At 39.0% G+C, this 18029-nt stretch overlaps 1 protein-coding gene across 1 annotated transcript in view; it reads right to left on the bottom strand.

Annotated features, from left to right (window-relative positions):
• LOC111874345 (probable peroxisomal acyl-coenzyme A oxidase 1) overlaps nt 1–17788 on the bottom strand; it is a 32941-nt gene extending 15153 nt beyond the window's left edge. The window contains exons 1-8 of the mRNA XM_023869781.2: nt 17314–17788; nt 15534–15690; nt 12354–12522; nt 10890–11013; nt 5940–6059; nt 3711–3835; nt 2867–3027; nt 691–853 (exon numbers count right to left, since the gene is read on the bottom strand). Of these exons, the coding sequence (XP_023725549.1) occupies nt 691–853; nt 2867–3027; nt 3711–3835; nt 5940–6059; nt 10890–11013; nt 12354–12522; nt 15534–15690; nt 17314–17452 (1158 nt within the window). The 5' untranslated portion in view covers nt 17453–17788. The remainder of the gene's footprint in view (nt 1–690; nt 854–2866; nt 3028–3710; nt 3836–5939; nt 6060–10889; nt 11014–12353; nt 12523–15533; nt 15691–17313) is intronic.
• Between the last annotated feature and the right edge of the window lie 241 nt (nt 17789–18029).

Consider the following 18029-nt stretch of genomic DNA (forward strand, 5'->3'; position numbering starts at 1 on the left):
GTAGCTTTACGGCATGTAAAAGAACCTCATATCTCCAAAGGAGGTCACTGAGCCAAATTACGGACGTTTCCCGCCCAACAGCAGTCTCTAATACCTCTGGTAGATGGGGGAAGCATTATAGATACCTCTCAGCTAGTAGAGCCGGTCTCGCTGGCTGGGCGGGACTGATGGTAAGCACCAGTACCGGTACGATATAGAGACTGGTAGAAATCATAGGGGGAAGCACAGTGGACCAATACAGGTCTAAGTGCATGGGGAAACCCACCCTCTCCAATAACTAACTAACTAACTAACTAAGCCTAGAGGAAATGAGGAAAATCACGGGAACAAGGAAGAACTGCCATCAGGTCAGTTGGTCTCTGAAATTCAAAGCAAAATCTATGAAAAACAAAGCAGGACTGTCAACCACTTGACTGTAACATTTGGTGATTAAAATTCTGAATTATTATGGTAAAAAAAAAAAAATTCCCACCAGGAATCAAACCCCAGATGTCCTGTCAGCACTTCATCACTTTATTGACTAAGCTATCATAAAAAATGGTCACAATATTTCCAATATATTTCTATAAGAGATATGAAAGCTAATCTTGTTCAAGACATATAATAGTATTTAAAACACAAAAATAATTTTAAAAAATATGTATTCTACTGTATTCCTAAGATTAAAATCTCGTGAAAGAACATTCATACCTCTGGCAGTCTATCCAAATCTCCCTCTTCAAGCTCAGCTGTAACACAGTTGTACATGTTCCACAACCAGGTGGCGTTGAATCGGAGGGCAAAGCACGCTGCCAGGTTGGGGAACAACTTATACTGCTGTGTGAGATAGTCAATAATCTGTGGTTCTGGTTCACTGAAAAAGACACACGTTACAGATACTATTATGACTATGGCTCATAATTTTTCTACAAGGAAAGTAAACACTGCAGTCATATAAATGAGGCCATATGACTATAAGGTCCCTTCCAAGTAGATAGCACCATGCTCTACACACACACTGTTACTCCCATTATGAAATATGTATCTGTTCATGGCCCCTTCCATTCCATAGCACGATGTTCCACTTCCCCAATATTAATCCCAGTGTGAGGTCTACACACTAGACCACATCCTTCTCCTGCTTCATTCGCCTTGAAGATAGTGACTGCAAGGTATGCCAAATGTTGCTGTCCTAGCTTCAACATACCATGCAGCTAAAGCTAAACCCAACCGTACTTTGGGAACAACACAGTGCTGCAAGAATATTTGGACCTAAGGGGCAAAAGAGCTTTAAAATCTACAAAATATACCCAAAAAACTCTGTGGCTTTAGTGCGCAAGCGAACTATATCAACTGAGTGACTGCCGCTTGTTGGAGAAGTTAAACGGCTGTGGGGATTTGTTGCGCCGACCACGCAACACCCTCTACCCACTAAAGTTGGCACAAAATATACCTAGGGTTATAAAATTAGTAGGGATAAGATAAGTAAGCACCTAGCATGCACATGGAACTTTCATCCAAATACTAGAAGGGAAATGTAGGCATGGATGGAAGGATACTATTGACATGACGGATAGGCAATGGATCTTTAAGCACCTCTTCATGGCAATGAATCCACATGGAACAATAGAGGAACTGTTGAGCTACTGCCAGATAATGTGATTTCTATGTGGTCCATGCCAAGGCTATATAACAGGGACTGACACCAATGGGTAGTCAGTCATGGCCAGCAGTCAAGAGTTAGTTTCAAGATGGTAATCAGCCTTCAATGACTGAAGGCATGAAAGCGGGAGAATCTCCCTGTTACAAGCCATTACCAAGCAGCCCCTACTGAAGATTGAGAAAACTTTATTTCTGCTGTGGTTACAGTGATCTTTGGGTTGGATCCCGGGTCTGGTCAAGTGGGATTTGTGGTGGACAAAGTGGCGCTGGGGCAGGTTTTCTCCGAGTACTTCGGTTTCCCCTGCCAATCTTCATTCCACCAATTGCTCCATGATCACCCTCACCTATCATCTGGGCTGGTACAATAGGCCAGAAGTGGCCGCAGTATAAGGGACTTAGTCCCACCCCACTAACAATAAAAAATAAAAAAAAATAAAATTACAGTGATCTTTGGAGTGTGTATATTAGTGAAACTGTTATAGCTACTTGAACTTATGAGTTACAAACGTTCAGTTTCTCCAGTTATCTATCCAAACCCTGTGTTTAGTCATTAACATGTGAAAGTATTACAATAGATTTTAAAGAAACAAGAGTGTGAGGACGCAGACTGGATTAAACTGGCTGAGGTTAGGATTCAGTGATGGGCGCTTGTGAGCATAGTAATGAATGTATGGTTTCAATGGAAGATTGGACATTTCCTGAACAGTTGCTCAAGGACTCTGCTCGAAAGAATTAATTAACAGAGCACAAAAAGTATGATTACTATTTCATGGTTACTGTTAGTATCACCATACAGATTCCAACATTTGCAGAAAAGTAGTTCCAGATCAGAATTGCATGTTTACCAGATGTCGTGGTATAATTATTATAACTTGTGCTTCATATTGAAGAATTACCAAATCAAATCTCAGAAAGTGTCAGCTGTCCTAACATTTTCATTGTCATTGTGCATTTGCACGAACATACTGTGCTGGTTTGAGAAATGTGTCACTATGCATTAAGATTACAGTCTTCTGAGATCTGATGCCTTGTAGGGAAGACCATGGAGATGGAGGCAGTAGTCCTCAAAGCAATGGTACACACCTACACAACTACACAGTGTCACATTCCAGAAGACTATAATGTTAATACTCAACCACCATGTGAACCTCATATCTCATATCTGTTTACACAGTTCACACGATATAAATGACAGTCACAGCAATGTTATCATGCTCTGACTCACCCTGGCTTCAGTTCAGACTGTCTCCGCACTGCACTATACCGAACTGCTATCGTAGTAGCTTTAGAGAGGTAACCAGCCATATCTTGAAGAATAATGACTCTTACAAACATCATGGTTCCATATGTGAGTTTATCACTTGGAGACTTTACATAGGTTCCATCCTGAAAAATAAATTAGAGCACCTGACTGAAACAAGCCACTGAACCGAGTTCAGACATATAGAAAACACCCACTTGATTATTTATCAGTCAATAAACAGTTGGAACCAGCAGCTATTTCATGCAGATTACCTCCAAGCAGTAAAATTCTGGAGTATATTGTTCCAGAAATACAGTAACTCAAAATGAAGTGTCTCCAGAGCAGAAAAGAACTGAAACTCCTCAAAAGGTCTGCAGCAATGGGAGATTTTTTGTATGAACATTATGCTGGGCATGGTTCAATGTCTGGGATATTTCCAACACAATGTTTCAAAAATAGGATCCGTTTCCATTTTGATGTGTAAGGGGGAGAGTATCATTAATTTTATTTATCGGTTATTAAACAGTTAAGAACACTATTTTGTCTGCTGCGATTTTGATTTTCTTCTAACATTGAATGTGAAGGGGTAAAATATTTTCATTTTCATGAATAAATTCTTCATTGTCCACCAAAGACTGTCAGAATGTATGTTGTGCTGAAATATTAATTATATTATGACTTTAAATTGACTTAAATCTAAGCTCTGTATGCACATGACACAAAGATAATAGATTTATCTCTTGTAAGTAGTATGTGTATTTATGTGTACTTAATACCTGCATAATTGGCACTATTCTTTCATTTTCCATGTAACTGCACTCCTTACCTCCAGAACCTGAGCATTCTTCATGAGCATGTGTTCACGGGGGATACGGACATTGTCAAAACCTAGGTATCCATTATTTGTTGCATTCATGCCTAGTTTTGTGCCAATTTCACCAATTTTAATACCTGAAAGAGGAAGAAATAAGAGAGATATTAATGACATTTGAAGTAAATCACATAAAGGAAAGAATAATGATGTTTCTTTCTTCACAAAAGCCACATACAACTGTCCAACTATGACAGAGGGTCTGAAGTTGTTTCAGGTTGCCCTGACCTCCTTAAGAGAACCTCATCCCATGGATGCACCATTCAAACTGCAAGTCTGATTACATACAAATGCCATGATATTGGATCTTCTTCAGCAGTTAATATTAATCAGCAGGTTAAGATACTCTCTGCTTCTTGATAAAATCTGATAATTCATCAAAATATTCACAAAATCCATCACTTGATCCTACAATGAGCCACCTCAACTGAGTCCACATTTCCACGTCCTCCTAATTTAACATGCATTTTAATATTTTTCTCCTATTTGTGCCTAGATCAACCACGATATTGCTTCTGTTCAGGTATTCCAACCACAGTTTTGTATGCATCTCTCATTAACTTATCAAAGCTCTATCTCATTATTCACCGACCAATTATTGTATTGTTAAATGCAGACAAAACATCAGATTCTGAAAATAAATTAAATAACTTATCTCTGTTAAAATTATGTGTGAAACAGTATACACATAAATTTTGTTATGTTACAGAGGGTACATAATTTAAGTAACTTCCATGATCAATCCTAGCTCCCTATAACATCCTTCATGAAAAGAATGAACATCTGGAAACTAAAACTAAATTCCTGGAGCAGAGGAATCTTTCTTGAGAAACAGTCGCTCAGCTAATCAAGAAATTCTCGGTATTTTTTGGAACCTAGACGTTTATTACTGTGTTCACATGACCAATCATGTTTCTGAGACACAGCTGTCACATCTGCATGTATTTATATACATGTTCAAAGCTGTTATATTATGTTATACAACAGGGAGAAGAGAAGAGTTCACTTGATTAAATTGCTAAAAGGTACCTACTCTTCACTCAGAGTTTCTTAAATTAAACTGTATTCAAAAACAATGATTTTCACTTAGCAATAACTGCTCACTGAATAAACTTCATTACTTACAATACTACCACTGCATAAAAAACACACCATCATCTAAACAACATACGGAAGTGGGAAGGGCAAAACAAGAAAAAGCACTAAACTGCTCTTACTTTCACTACCTAAAAATCTAAGAGGAAAAGATTATAAAACTGAAGAAGAGACCAGGACCCAACAAAGGACTGTAAAGCCAGTGACGAAATGAATGAATGAGATTCTAAGGAGACTGTAAATTATACAGTGCAGATTTAACATGTGCAATCAGAAGAAGCAATTATAAATGAAATAATTACAACTACAGTAAACAATTTCCATATAATAAACATTAAAATCTTATGAAGCTGTTCACTGTTAGCTGATACTTATTCAGACTGCTTCAAAGTCAAAACTACAGATCTGTGCTGCATGAATAAACACTCAACATTAACCCTTCACTAAGCATTGTAATTTCACACACTAAAAGAAAGCGTGCACGCACGTGTGTGCAATTTCTGATTCGTTGAGTGTTCTCTTCACTTGTGTGTGGACAACCAATTCTCTTCTGATCAACAACACTTCCAGTTTCTATAAATTTCTTATGCCATGCCCTAATTCTGTTACAGGATGGTGGGTTCCTTCTGGAATGTGTACAGAAATTTCATTGCACTTGGAAGCCTGATTTTGTTTCAGGGAACCAACCAACACACATAACCTTCCTCTGTGAAGATGACATTTTAATTTTTGTCCCCTAATGCTTGGCATGCTTCATGCTACAGGCATCTAGTAGTAGTATGAAAAATTTCCGGCCAACCTAACAAAACAAATAACTTATTTTTAGTTCTGCAATATGATTTCTAATTATACCTTTCTGTGTTACATTAAAACAGGTTATAACATAAATGTAAATATCATTCCAAAACAATAGTTCATTATAATAATGCTATCAGTTAGACACTGAGTGTACTACAACTTCTGCTTAAGAAAAAAATCATAAATATTATAAACAACTGGCTTTTATGTACAAGATGTGGTTTCCCCAATCAACAGAAAATTTCCTCCTGGATATTCAGTGAAAATAACTTGATTCATGAATGCAAATACCTGGCATAGGTTTGTGTGTCTCCTCATCCCGAAGTTGAACAATGAAAGGGTGGATGCCATGGCAGACACCTTTGGTATGGAGCTGTGCAACAACCACAGCAAAATTTGCTGTTTGGCCCACTATAAGAATAAATAACAAGCAGTTATAAGAATGAAATTAAGAGTTACATGCATGTAGTTTAAGAGTCCTACTTTCTGAGATGTGACACCATGTAGTTTTTTTGTGCACATGTGCATGTGTGTGTGTGTGTGTGGGGGGGGGGGCACACACATGAGTATAAAGGCATGTGAGCAGCTATGGCTGTTAAAACATCCTTTACTAAACCCCATATTTAATAGTATAGAATCAAACACTTGTCAAACCATGTGATGGTCTCCCAAGAGTACGTTAAGAAAAAAAAAAAAACTATAGTAAATATTTGGTTAAAATTGATTGTAGAGCAGGCTGTATAAGGATCAACTAGACCATAATAAATAAATAAAAGTGAGTACCAAATTCTTTAAAGCAGAAAAAAATAAGGGAGAGTACATTCAATAAACTCATTCAGACTTTTAAACTCGGGGGGAGTATATGGGCCAATGTCTATTTACAATAGTAAAGGTAAGATGACAGAAGCAGAGAATTAAAATGATCAGTTAAATATCTGTCCACCCCTATACCATGAAAAAATGCCACTACTGAGACACTTTATGGTGATATCCCACAATCTGCTATAAAGATGGAATGTTTGGTATTCTGCATCACAACATGGGCACTCCTGTGGGATGTACGGACTCCGCCCACACTGGTTACAAGGAGGTACCAGGTCATCTATTAACAAATGGCTGGGCAGAGGACGACTATGAATAATATGAAAGGATAAGACAATAATCTCCTCAACCCAGACTGAGCTGTGGCATGAAAGCCACACCTGTACATATGCTTTCACCACTTATAGTTTTCTGCCCACTATCTGTGCCACTTCATCTTATCATAATGACAGAAGAGCATGATGAAAAAAAAGCACAAACATCACTCCTCCTTACAGCTTAGTCTGATGTTAAATTCCTGAAAAAAAAAAAAAAAAAACGGCTTATTTAGCAGCTGCAGGCCTAACTTGTCTGAGGGACTGAGAACCATGAAAAAACCTCAGTCAGGATAGATGATGTCCTGACAGAGATTCAAAGTATCCTCTCCCGAATATAAGTTTGAAGTTTTAAGCTCTGTAGAAATCAAAGTTCAAAAGATGAAGAGAGCATTAATTCACACAGACATCTGTGTTCTTAACTACAACATATATCTCACAATTTGTTACAATGAAGAAGCAGGAAATGAGGGGAGAAAAACTCCCAAAAAGAGCAGCTTCAAAAGAAGAAGAAATGAACATGTAAATAGAGGAATAAATAAGAAATGAATACATAAAATAAGTCAGAAAAAATGGAGAGAGGTACAAAAGAAGGAAAACAAAAGGATGAAAGAAAGATGTAAGGCAGAAGAAAAAAAGAGAAGGAACGGAACAGCAAGATTAAGTCCTGCACAAAATTTTGGATTTCAAATATCCAGTTCATAATTACATATATGAGACCTAAGAAATACAACTGGCACCACTGGCAAGTTGGCACATGTTGGGTCATGTCGATTCAGAGGTCAGAATAGCTGGTAACCTAAATCAGATTTCAACCAGATACTTCCAATACACATCTACAGCATTACCAATTCAACAAATGTAGCTCCTCAATTATAATCACGACGCTGAGTGGACCCCGTTCCAGACCCACTACTTCTCCAAAAAAATCTGGTAGCGACGGGAATTGAACCCGGACCTCTGGATCTGTAGCCACGAACGCTGACCACTGGACCACAGAGGCGGTCAAAATAAAAAGGTGAAGGTAAGAAAAATAAAGCTATCCCTGTAACAGGCTGTGGAGGCCCATAGGGCTGTGAGAAGTCGAGGCTCCCACATTTTCTACAAAATCAGCTCACAGATGGCAGCAACTTTGTCAGCCTTACGTGCTGGCCACCCTTTACCCCCAGGAAGATTCCTGATACTCATGTCTATTACAGGCTGAGTCAACCACAGGGCCATAGTGCAGCTGGAAGGATTAGGTTAATTGAAAATTCCAATGATGTCACCAAGAATCAAACCCATGACCTTCCTACCTGTAAAACAGTGCATCAACCAACTAAGCTACTGCATGCCCCCAACCCCATAGAAGTTTATTTTATTTTTAGTGGAAATAAAATAAATATACTAAAGATAATTTAATTTAAAACCTAAAACCATTCATCTATTTGCTCATCCTGGGCTATTTTTGGAGTACCTTAACCCCTGATCTCACCAAATTCATGTCTCAAAGAGAAAAAAAATCTTGATATGAACCCTGATTTTTCAATTTTGAATGACAATAATTTTCAAACAGTTGCCTTTGCCTTGCACAGTAGCAGAAGATACCTGATCCATCAAAATTTCAATGGTTGGCAATGCTAGCATAATTCAACCTGTCAAAATCTCTCTCCCTCCCCCTTCTGTCCAAGGTGACAAAGGATGTGATGATCCTAAATTTTAATTTTCTTTTAACAATGATTCATGAAAAATTTTCACTGAAAAAGAATCTTAAAAAATGGTTAATGTTAAAAATTTTGACTACACAGAGTAGAAAATCTATTTTTATTTCCATTCAAAAATTCTTTCAAATTCTCATCTTGAACAGGAAAAATCATCCTGGTTGCATGTTTACTTTATGTACATATAGAAGGTAAAGCTGCCCCTGTAACAGGCTGTGAAGAACCATAGGGGTGTGAGAGGTTGAGGCTCCCACATCTTCTAGACACAGACAACAGTAAAGTTGGTAGCCTTACATGCCGCACCACCCTTTACCCCCAGGAATGTTAGTGGTACTCATTTCTGTTACAGGCTGAGTCAACCCAAGGCTCCTACTGCACATGGAAGGATTAGGTAAAGTGAAAAAATTCAATGGCCTCATCGGGAATCAAACCTGCAATCTACCAGCTTGTAGCATACGGCCTCAACCAACTATGCTACCGCATGCCCCCTTTTATACATATAATGAACCGTTTTCTAATCTGAATAGCAGGCAGTAACATTGCAGAAACCCTAAGACAGGGAAATGATAGCAACAAGTACCTACAGAAGTTGATTGGACATGATTTTAATCAAGGTTTTTGAGGTTTTTAGAGCAGTGAGTATCATGATCAGTCTTCTGGATTGTGATGTCCTGCATTCTGGTCACTGTACTAGGTTTACTGTAAACTTACTTCTAAATCAACTTCCTTACTACAATAGTGCTTTTGTTTTATCCTTTATGGTATTTGCTTCCACATAATTAATTATCATCACAGACCACACACTAATGTCTTCCATTCAACCCCAACCCTCAAGTTCCTGAACCTTCTCAATGGTGTACTCTAAAGCAAAGCTGAAAAGTAATGATTAAAATATACCTCCTTGTTTCAGACCACTCTGAATAGAAAGTAAATTGCACAGAATTAAAGACTATGCCAAAAAAACACTGCTCCAAGTGCAATGCATGTCACCTCTGGTTACCGACTGACTGCATTACTTCTGCATCCAAACAGCTGTTCACATGTTACTCTGATTTCACCAAATTTTATTAGTTCCTCTTCTTCTACCTTAGACTGTTTTTCTTTATGTTTTTTTTTTTATGATGTCAGTATCTCAGGCTATACATAGAATGGTATGACTAGTGAATAATGAACCTGAAAGGATTTGGATGAAATTGGTCATGGCCTAATTCCAATATTATCCTAGCCTTTCCATGAAGGATCTGAGGAAAACCAAGATTAATCTCTCCGTTTTCTTAGTCTATGCATAAACAGCATAATAGAAATGCATCATCTGGTGGTCATACCTGTCTGTTCTGTGCCTGCCTGTGTGCATGTTTCATCTCACAAACAACTCAGTGGATCACATTTGGCATTGAAGGGTCTACACTGAAAGATGGCAGATGAACTTAATTTTAGTCTGTACCTGTATACAATAATTAATGAGAGGGCCAACGACAATGGTAGTACACATCAGGGACAGTCCATAATTTCAGCAAGGAACCGCACCATAGCTCAAGCGGTTAGTCACTGGCTTCCCACCGCGGTGGGCCGGGTTCGATCCTGGGTCTGGTCAAGTGGGATTTGTGGTGGATAAAGTGGCACTGGGGCAGGTTTTCTCAGAGTACTTCGGTTTCCCCTGCCAAACTTAATTCCACCAATTCCTCCAAAATCACCCTCACCTATCATCTGGGGCTGGTACAATAGGCCAGAAGTGACTGCAGTACAAGGGACCCCACTAGCATTATTAAAAAAAAAAAAAAAAGCAAGACTCGTATAACAGATTGTGAAACAACTGTAAATACTTGTAAACAATGTAATTATTTGTAAATAAGGTAATTCAGTTATTAATATATCCAACTATTAATCTAAATCACATAAATAGTTGCTACTATGTGACAAATGGTGTCAGAATACAAATATTGTGGTGTATGCACCCATTACTATGGGGAGACTCTGTAAACAATGACAGTTTCTGGGCAACGGCTTGGTAAACACGTTCTGCGGCGACAAAGATGTAAGCAAAAGCAGAGTAACTGTTGGAAACGGGGAGTTTTCTATGTGGTCCATGCCCAGATGTTATCACCAGGACAATTGGAGCAATGAGTTCAGTTGTGAGTAGTGTTAGCCAGCGAGCAAAGGCATGAACACAGAAGCTGAAAGATCTCACTGTTGGAAGCTGTTAGCAAGCAACAACTAGCGAAAACTATAAAAGACTGAGGCTGCGTGTGATGCAGTGATTTGTGAAGTGTGTAGATCAGCGAGTGCTGTAATTCCCTGTACTTCCAAGTCAATAAATTGAGTCACCAATCCACACCCCCTCTATAGTCACACCCCTATATGTGACAATATGCTATTATAAATGGAACAGATTAACAAATACTCACATCCACCCGGCCACCACTTGTAGGATGTTAAAGTGGGGCTGTTGAGAATGAACTCCTGTGTTTTAGGATCATAATGTGCTGTTGTCTCCAAACCTCTGATGAATGTCCCATGCCCAAGTTCTGTCTGAAAATGAACAACAAGACTTCTAAAATGATTGCCTCTGCTGGGTTCTTGCTTGGCCTAATTTTTGACCTTAAGGTAAAACTTAAATCTTCTTCTAAAACACTGGGTTGTTACTACATGGCGTTAAAACCAAGATGGCAACACTCTCTGAGTGCTTACATATTTATTCCTGCTCCATATTTCCATTTATTCATAAATGGAACTCCCAATGTTCACAAAAACCTGAATCTCAAAACCTGGATAGGTCAACAGTCCTACAGCTGGTAACTTTCAGAGGATTCTGAAATGTTTTTCAAGATTATGCACCCTGCAGTATGTTCCTGTAACATCTTGGTAAGAACATACTTTAACTGGTCATGGACGGATGACAGAAAGGATGAAAAGAGATGAGTGAATGTGGAAAATATAAACTGAGATATTACAGGAAGGAAGAAAAGTATAAGACTATGGTTCAAAACAAGAAAGAGGTTGGTGTGAAATGGCCACCAGCCTATGAGTTAGTGAGCTGAAGCACTGAGAGAACTGTAAGGGAGTCTGTGACAGGAAGACTTAGTCAGTGCACTTAGCACAGAAGCTGAAGAATCTCCACTGTTAAAATCCGTTACCAGGAAATGTCTAGTGAATACAGAAAGGCTTTATGTGTGCTGTAGTTACAGTAATTTTTGGAGTGTGTAACTTTGTGAGACTGTTACAGTTACTTGTAGTTATGATCCATAAGTGGTCAGTACACACAATATTACTGCAAACAATAAACCACTATGATGTACAGTGTACTGTATAGAGAATGAGCATACACAATGTATATCCAAATGCAGCGTTGCCATTAATACCTGCTGAGAAGCACTGCACAGGGACCTTCCTTGCTAGCAAAAGAGCAGTACAAAATCTTCCAGAATTTTAGGGGAAAACAAAGGAAATTACTAGAAAATTTTCAAATTGGCAGATACTCAAATCAGAATATATCAAACTGTCATACAGCCAGGGCCCACTGTATTTTGTCTTTTCTATTATTCATGTCATCCAAATTCCACAAAACCTTCACAGATCACATACTACATGTTTTGCAGGATCAAAATATATGTAACTGAATGTACATTCACAAAATGTTTTTGTTTCTTCAATCAAAAACGTCCAACCTAGCTTCCGTTAAGACAACCGCAGGCTTAAAACAGCATTTAAATGTCAAACAGTAAATGTGCTAAGGAACGGGAATCAATAAATATTCAGATGTACAACTCACATACCTTCTAGATATAAGAAATTCCAAATTCAGATATCTGCCATGACATAACAGCTTCACACATATTTACAACGTTTCACTATTAATCAAAATTCCTTACTTGAGCATATGTTCCAATAATGTCACAGTTCCAAGCTTTCCCCATCCATTCAGCTTGCTGTTCCACTGTTCCCTGTCCAACAATTGTTGGAAGAAACATGACATAGTGAAGGGTAAATGGGTTTCCATCCTTGAGAATGGCACTACCCAGCATGCCACTCAATGTCTGTCTGAAATACAGTAAATCAAAATATTACTTGTTACCAGCAGATCAGTCTGAGGCACAAAAGAATTTTTAGAACTGAATGCACAGTTGTGTGGCTCAGGATACAATCCATTTCTCATAACATCATAACACCTGCATGTTTGAAATCTAAAAGAGCAGGGGAAGGGAGCTTATAATTTAATATTCTTATATTAGCTTCAAATTTTTATTTTTCAAAGAACCATCACTTCCTACAAAGTTATTCTTTGTAAGACCTGAGATTATCACAGCAGTGAAAATTTAGAATGTGGTCTTTCAAGTTATAAAATCATGTAGTCTCAAAGGCGATTACCAACATTTCAATAGAGGCAGCATGTTCCTCCAGAATGCTGGTAACCCCCACAACATTATACAATGTTACTACACAAAAAATAACATTTTAAATTACTTATTTTTCATTACATGTAACTGAAAGCTATGACAAGCTGAGCTACCTAACCCTCTGTGGGGTTTTATGTAGTTTTGTCATTACTCTGATGATAACCCACTTCTTTGGAACAGTTTGTTGGTCCTGAAAAGGACCGTGGTTGCTGATATGTTTGATCGGTGAGGTAGCGCGGCGCACGCCGGTAGGGAGAGAGGTTAGTTGCGGTGATTTGCCTGGCCACAGTGCGGCTGTTGCTGGAGGTTGCTTGATCACCGTGCGGCAGGTGAGTTGAAGTTGCATGGTTGCGCAGCGCGGTCGTAGGAGTGATGAGGCAGTGGCTACGCCAGATGCCCAGTGAGTCGGACACGAACACGACCACTGGCGAGTCCAGGCGAGGTGCCCCAGTGAGTCGGGTGTGAGAGCCAGAGGGCCGAGGCAGTCGTGCCTGGCGCAGCCTGCCGATGCCTCCGAAGACCGAGCGCTGGCGACAAAGCCTGCTGGCTGAAGTTGCTTGATGCGGCTAGCTCGTAGGCTGATGATGAACTGAATAACTCGGCTCTGGAGTCGCTCCTTTTTATACGCTGGTCGGTGGGGCGGAGCCAAACTCGAAAGTGAGGAGGAAGAATTTGCAGGGCGCTGATTGGCTAGCGCATGTGATGATGTAGATGCGGGGCTAGCAGCGAGCGCAGTATAAATGTGAACGTTTGGAGCAATTTAATTGGTTAGCGCGTGTGATGGTGAAAAGTGATGCGAAGAGTGTGTGTTGCAGAAAATGCGTGATAATGTGGGATGTTCCCACACCTCTTACAAATGATATCTACTTCTCCTACCACAACCTATTAGAACCAAGTCCTTCAGCAGAGAATTAATATCTCCAGGAACTCTACATGCATATATTTCTGTTTTATTTCTAAGTACTAAAACAAGGTGCTTACATCTCCCACAGATGTTAGGTTATGAATATTTGCACCACATTTACCACAGTCATAAAACAAGGGCATTTTCATAATTTACCATCCTATGATCATGAGCAAGCAACTTAATGAACTTCACTAGGATGATTGCCTAGAGCATCAGCACTCTGGAACATTCACTGCGTTTAGTAAATGTGCACACTGTACCTCATAGTGTGAGCAGTGTAGACAGTTCAATGGAATACAATTATACTGAACCTTTAACACACAATAACGGTGCATATACATTCTTTAATATCCCTGTTGTTTGTGTACTGTTGTCCACAATTATGCTTCAAGCACAGGTGATCAGAAAAATATGAGGGCTACTTTGAAGGAAACTTCCATTTATTTTAGGCAACTTATGTAGGAGTGGGGCAGAGCTCATGCATGCAAGGTAGCATCACACGACTCACTGCCTTGTAAACCACCACATAACTGGCCACCTAGTGTTTCTTCTTGGTTCTACAGAGTGAGTTATGATGTGTCTTGCAATTGATAATCCTGCCAGTTGCAAAATTTGTGCAGTTATCAGCTATCTTCATGTTAAAAACATGAGTGATGTGGAAATCCATGGTGAATTATGTGCAGTTTATGGCCAAATGTAATGAGTGGAGGAACTTAAGAAAATGGTGTAGATCGTTCAAAGATGGGTGAAAACATGTACATGATGAGGAGTGAAGCAACTGTCAGGAACAGACCAACCTACTTTAATGGGTTCAGGGCTGAAGTTAGTAAAGGCCAAACATGCTTGGCTAGGTAACAGGATTGGGCCAAGGAGAAAAGAATTGGCCAGTCACAGACAGGGAGTGTGTAAGGGGAAAGAGATCTTTGTTTAGGTGAATGGGAAACAGGGAACAGGAAAGGTCCTTATCAAGGCTTGTGCACTGCAGGGCTGAATGAAGTACAAATATGTGCCTTTTTGAAGAAAACAGTCTTCCGGGATGTGGTGCTGTGTAGATATTGTGTTAACTGATGTTTCGGAGGAATGTACTGCCTCCATCTTCAGGGTAGAATACAAAAATATGGATGTGATATGTTCGTCCAAAACGTCAGTTAACATAATATGTAGATGGCGCCACATCTCAGAAGACTGCTTTCTTCATAGTCACTGCCGTGAAAACCTCAAATCTTAAATGTGCCTTTTTCTTCACAAGAATATTTATTTGTTCCTTCAGGGTGTGAACAAGAGGGTTGCAATTACCTACTTTATCTGATCGTGCTGTTTTCCCCTTCCCCCCCCCAAAAAAAAAACACAAATGCATGGACGAGCTCAAGCTCCATATTAACAACATGAACAGGGAAGATGATTCCTTCTTGAGCAGTTCATGGAAACAGTACACATACAGTTAATGAAAACGGCCCTTCCTGTACCCCATTTTCCATTGGCCCATGCAGGGCCATGATTTCCTCTCCCTCATGCCCTCTCTGATTACCTCATTTTCACATTCCCCTCTTCCCACAACTCCAACTTCCCTGTACAAGTTATGCACATCCCAACTTCCACCCTGAAGTTGAAGGCAGCGGAGTCCTCTGAAACATCAGTAACCACCTACGGGACTATATGGTGTCAAGATAAAGAAAACCAGAATCTAAATAAAATATCTTTTCTTCATGTAATATTAACTGGAATAATTCAGCCCAAAATGTTCTTACCTGAATATTTCCAAATCACCTCCTTTATCTCGCAGCTGTGTGACTTTTCTGAACAATGTACATGCTTTTCTCACAGCCTCCTCATATTTCTCCTTGTGGCTCAAATAATCCTGAGGTATTGTATCCCTAAGTTCTGGCTCAGATAGGAAGTAATATTCTAAAAAAGCAAAAATGAAATAAAATTGCATACTTCTACTTGAATAACAATATATATTTTCACTGTTTATATTTGTACTGCAATATGAAGTTCTTTTTCCATCAAACATTGATTCTCATACTATTAATACTAGACAAAGACAAGATTTGTATTTACCTCAAGCTAATTTAACTATTTATCAAAAAGGAGTTTATTATGCGGGTATAAAAATATTCAGTAAATTGTCCATAGAGGTCAAGACCACATCCAATAATTTTAAAAAGTTTAAGGTTGTGTTAAGGCATTTCTTGAACACTCATACGTTTTTTACTGTGGACGAATATCTAAACAGATAATTTTTATTATTGTTGTATTCATTGTATTGCCTAGTTGTGTAATATTTATGTATGTGTTCTGTGCTTTATGTTATTTTATGGCATGTTCTATATCCATCTTTGGATCTCTTGAACTTACAATAAATACAAATACAAATAAATAACATTCTATTTAATCAAGATAACTGATCATTTCATAAATATGAATTTGTCATAATCATCATCACCATCATCCCCTCCATTATTTGGCCTATTGATACATGTTACAAATATTACAAAACAGAATTTTTCCATCATTTCAGAGGTCTCCACAAACTTCTTTTTTTTTTTTAAGAAAGTCGTCTTCTGGGTTTAGGCGCCGTGTATAATTCGTTTTGGCCGACGTTTCGGCCGAACGTATCGCCATTCAACTGCTCTGAAGATGGAGGCGATACGTTCCTCCGAAACGTCGGCCAAAACGAAGAATACACGGCGCCTAAACCCAGAAGACGACTTTCTTAAAAAAAAAAANGAACTGGATGGAGGTAAGTAGTCGGTTTCAAACCATTACTCTACTCCAGAAGAAAGAGGCCCAGGTATGTAATGATTAGGGCCAGATAAGACCTATTATGACAAAGAGCAAAATCTGTTCCCTGGTGTTCCCCCTTTGACAAGCCAATATGCAGTCACTATACTGACTGAGCTAACAGAATAATACTGGGACACAGCCAAGGCAGTGACTATTCTGAGACTTTTCCTGGTTTTCCTCAGTCCTTCCAGTAAAACGCTCATGAATACTTCATACCACACCCTTTCCACTTTATTCAATAACCATCACTCCAACTGACACTATATAATTTCAGCTTCTGTCACAGTTGTTAAACACACCAAAAATCAACAAACAAATCTTTGCTATGGAAAGGGAAGGGTCGAGGGAAGTAATCTGATGGCCAAGTTCAGGCACAGTATAATGTAACCCTGAAAGCCGTGGTGTAACAGACCGCAATGAAGGACAGCTAGACATTCCATTATACAGAGAAAGTTTGCATGGACTGATGGGGTAAGAATATTTGGAAGTGAGGGGTAGAATATGGTATGTAATTCAACCCGCTACACATTGTGAGCGACCAACCTGTACAGGATATGAAAAATGGAAATTTGTACAGGCATAAATTAAAAATCTTGCCAATTATACATCTTGTTCACGCACTTAGGACATTTTTTTTTCAATATGATAATTTTACCAAGAGTCGTACTTTTCCCTTATTTTACACACTTCCATTTATTTTATATTCCAACTCTTTCGCATTTAGAAATATGTCCCACTTACCTCGTTCTTTTCTTTCCCTTGTCTTCTCGGGACCGCCATCTAAAAGATGTGTCAATTCTAAAGGATCGAACGAACACTTCTTTCTTTCCCTTTCGATGTCCTCATTGCATTTTATATTATCTGCCTTCTTTAGTACCATATTTTCTTTCAGAAAACGTTTGTAGCAGTAATGTATGCTGTTTCGTACGTAACGACTAAACGAATATTACGCTATTTCTGTCACTGTACTAGATACTGTCATATAAACTATGCAGTAATGACCTTTGTACTGCTCTGCTATAAACGTGGGGAATCATACAGATAATAATCAACTTACAACCGCTTGTCTTCTGTCAAAGCCAGAAGCGTTATTTGAGGCGCGGACAGTTAACACATAATCCACAGCTGCAGCCCGCATAGTACAAACCAGACAACACAAAACAAGTTCAATACAAACAGTGCCCGAAGTCATAGTCCTGAGCTGAGTGGGTCCTAAGGTTCAAGACTATCGGTGCTACCAACCTTTACACCATAAATACACTAGCAATGAGTTGCATTATACAGTTTTAGACATAATTTTTCCTGTAAAAAGCAAATTTGTCCCTGTCCTTAACTAATTAAGCACTATGCCATGAAGGTGTATGGGGGAATGGGTGTGTAGATTAACATATTCTTGACATCAGCACTAGATGTAGGTGAGTGGTCACCTTCACGCCCTGGCCGCTTTACCCCCGGGG

Source organism: Cryptotermes secundus, unplaced genomic scaffold (genome assembly GCF_002891405.2).
Source record: "Cryptotermes secundus unplaced genomic scaffold, Csec_1.0 scaffold49, whole genome shotgun sequence".
NCBI lineage: Eukaryota > Metazoa > Arthropoda > Insecta > Blattodea > Kalotermitidae > Cryptotermes > Cryptotermes secundus.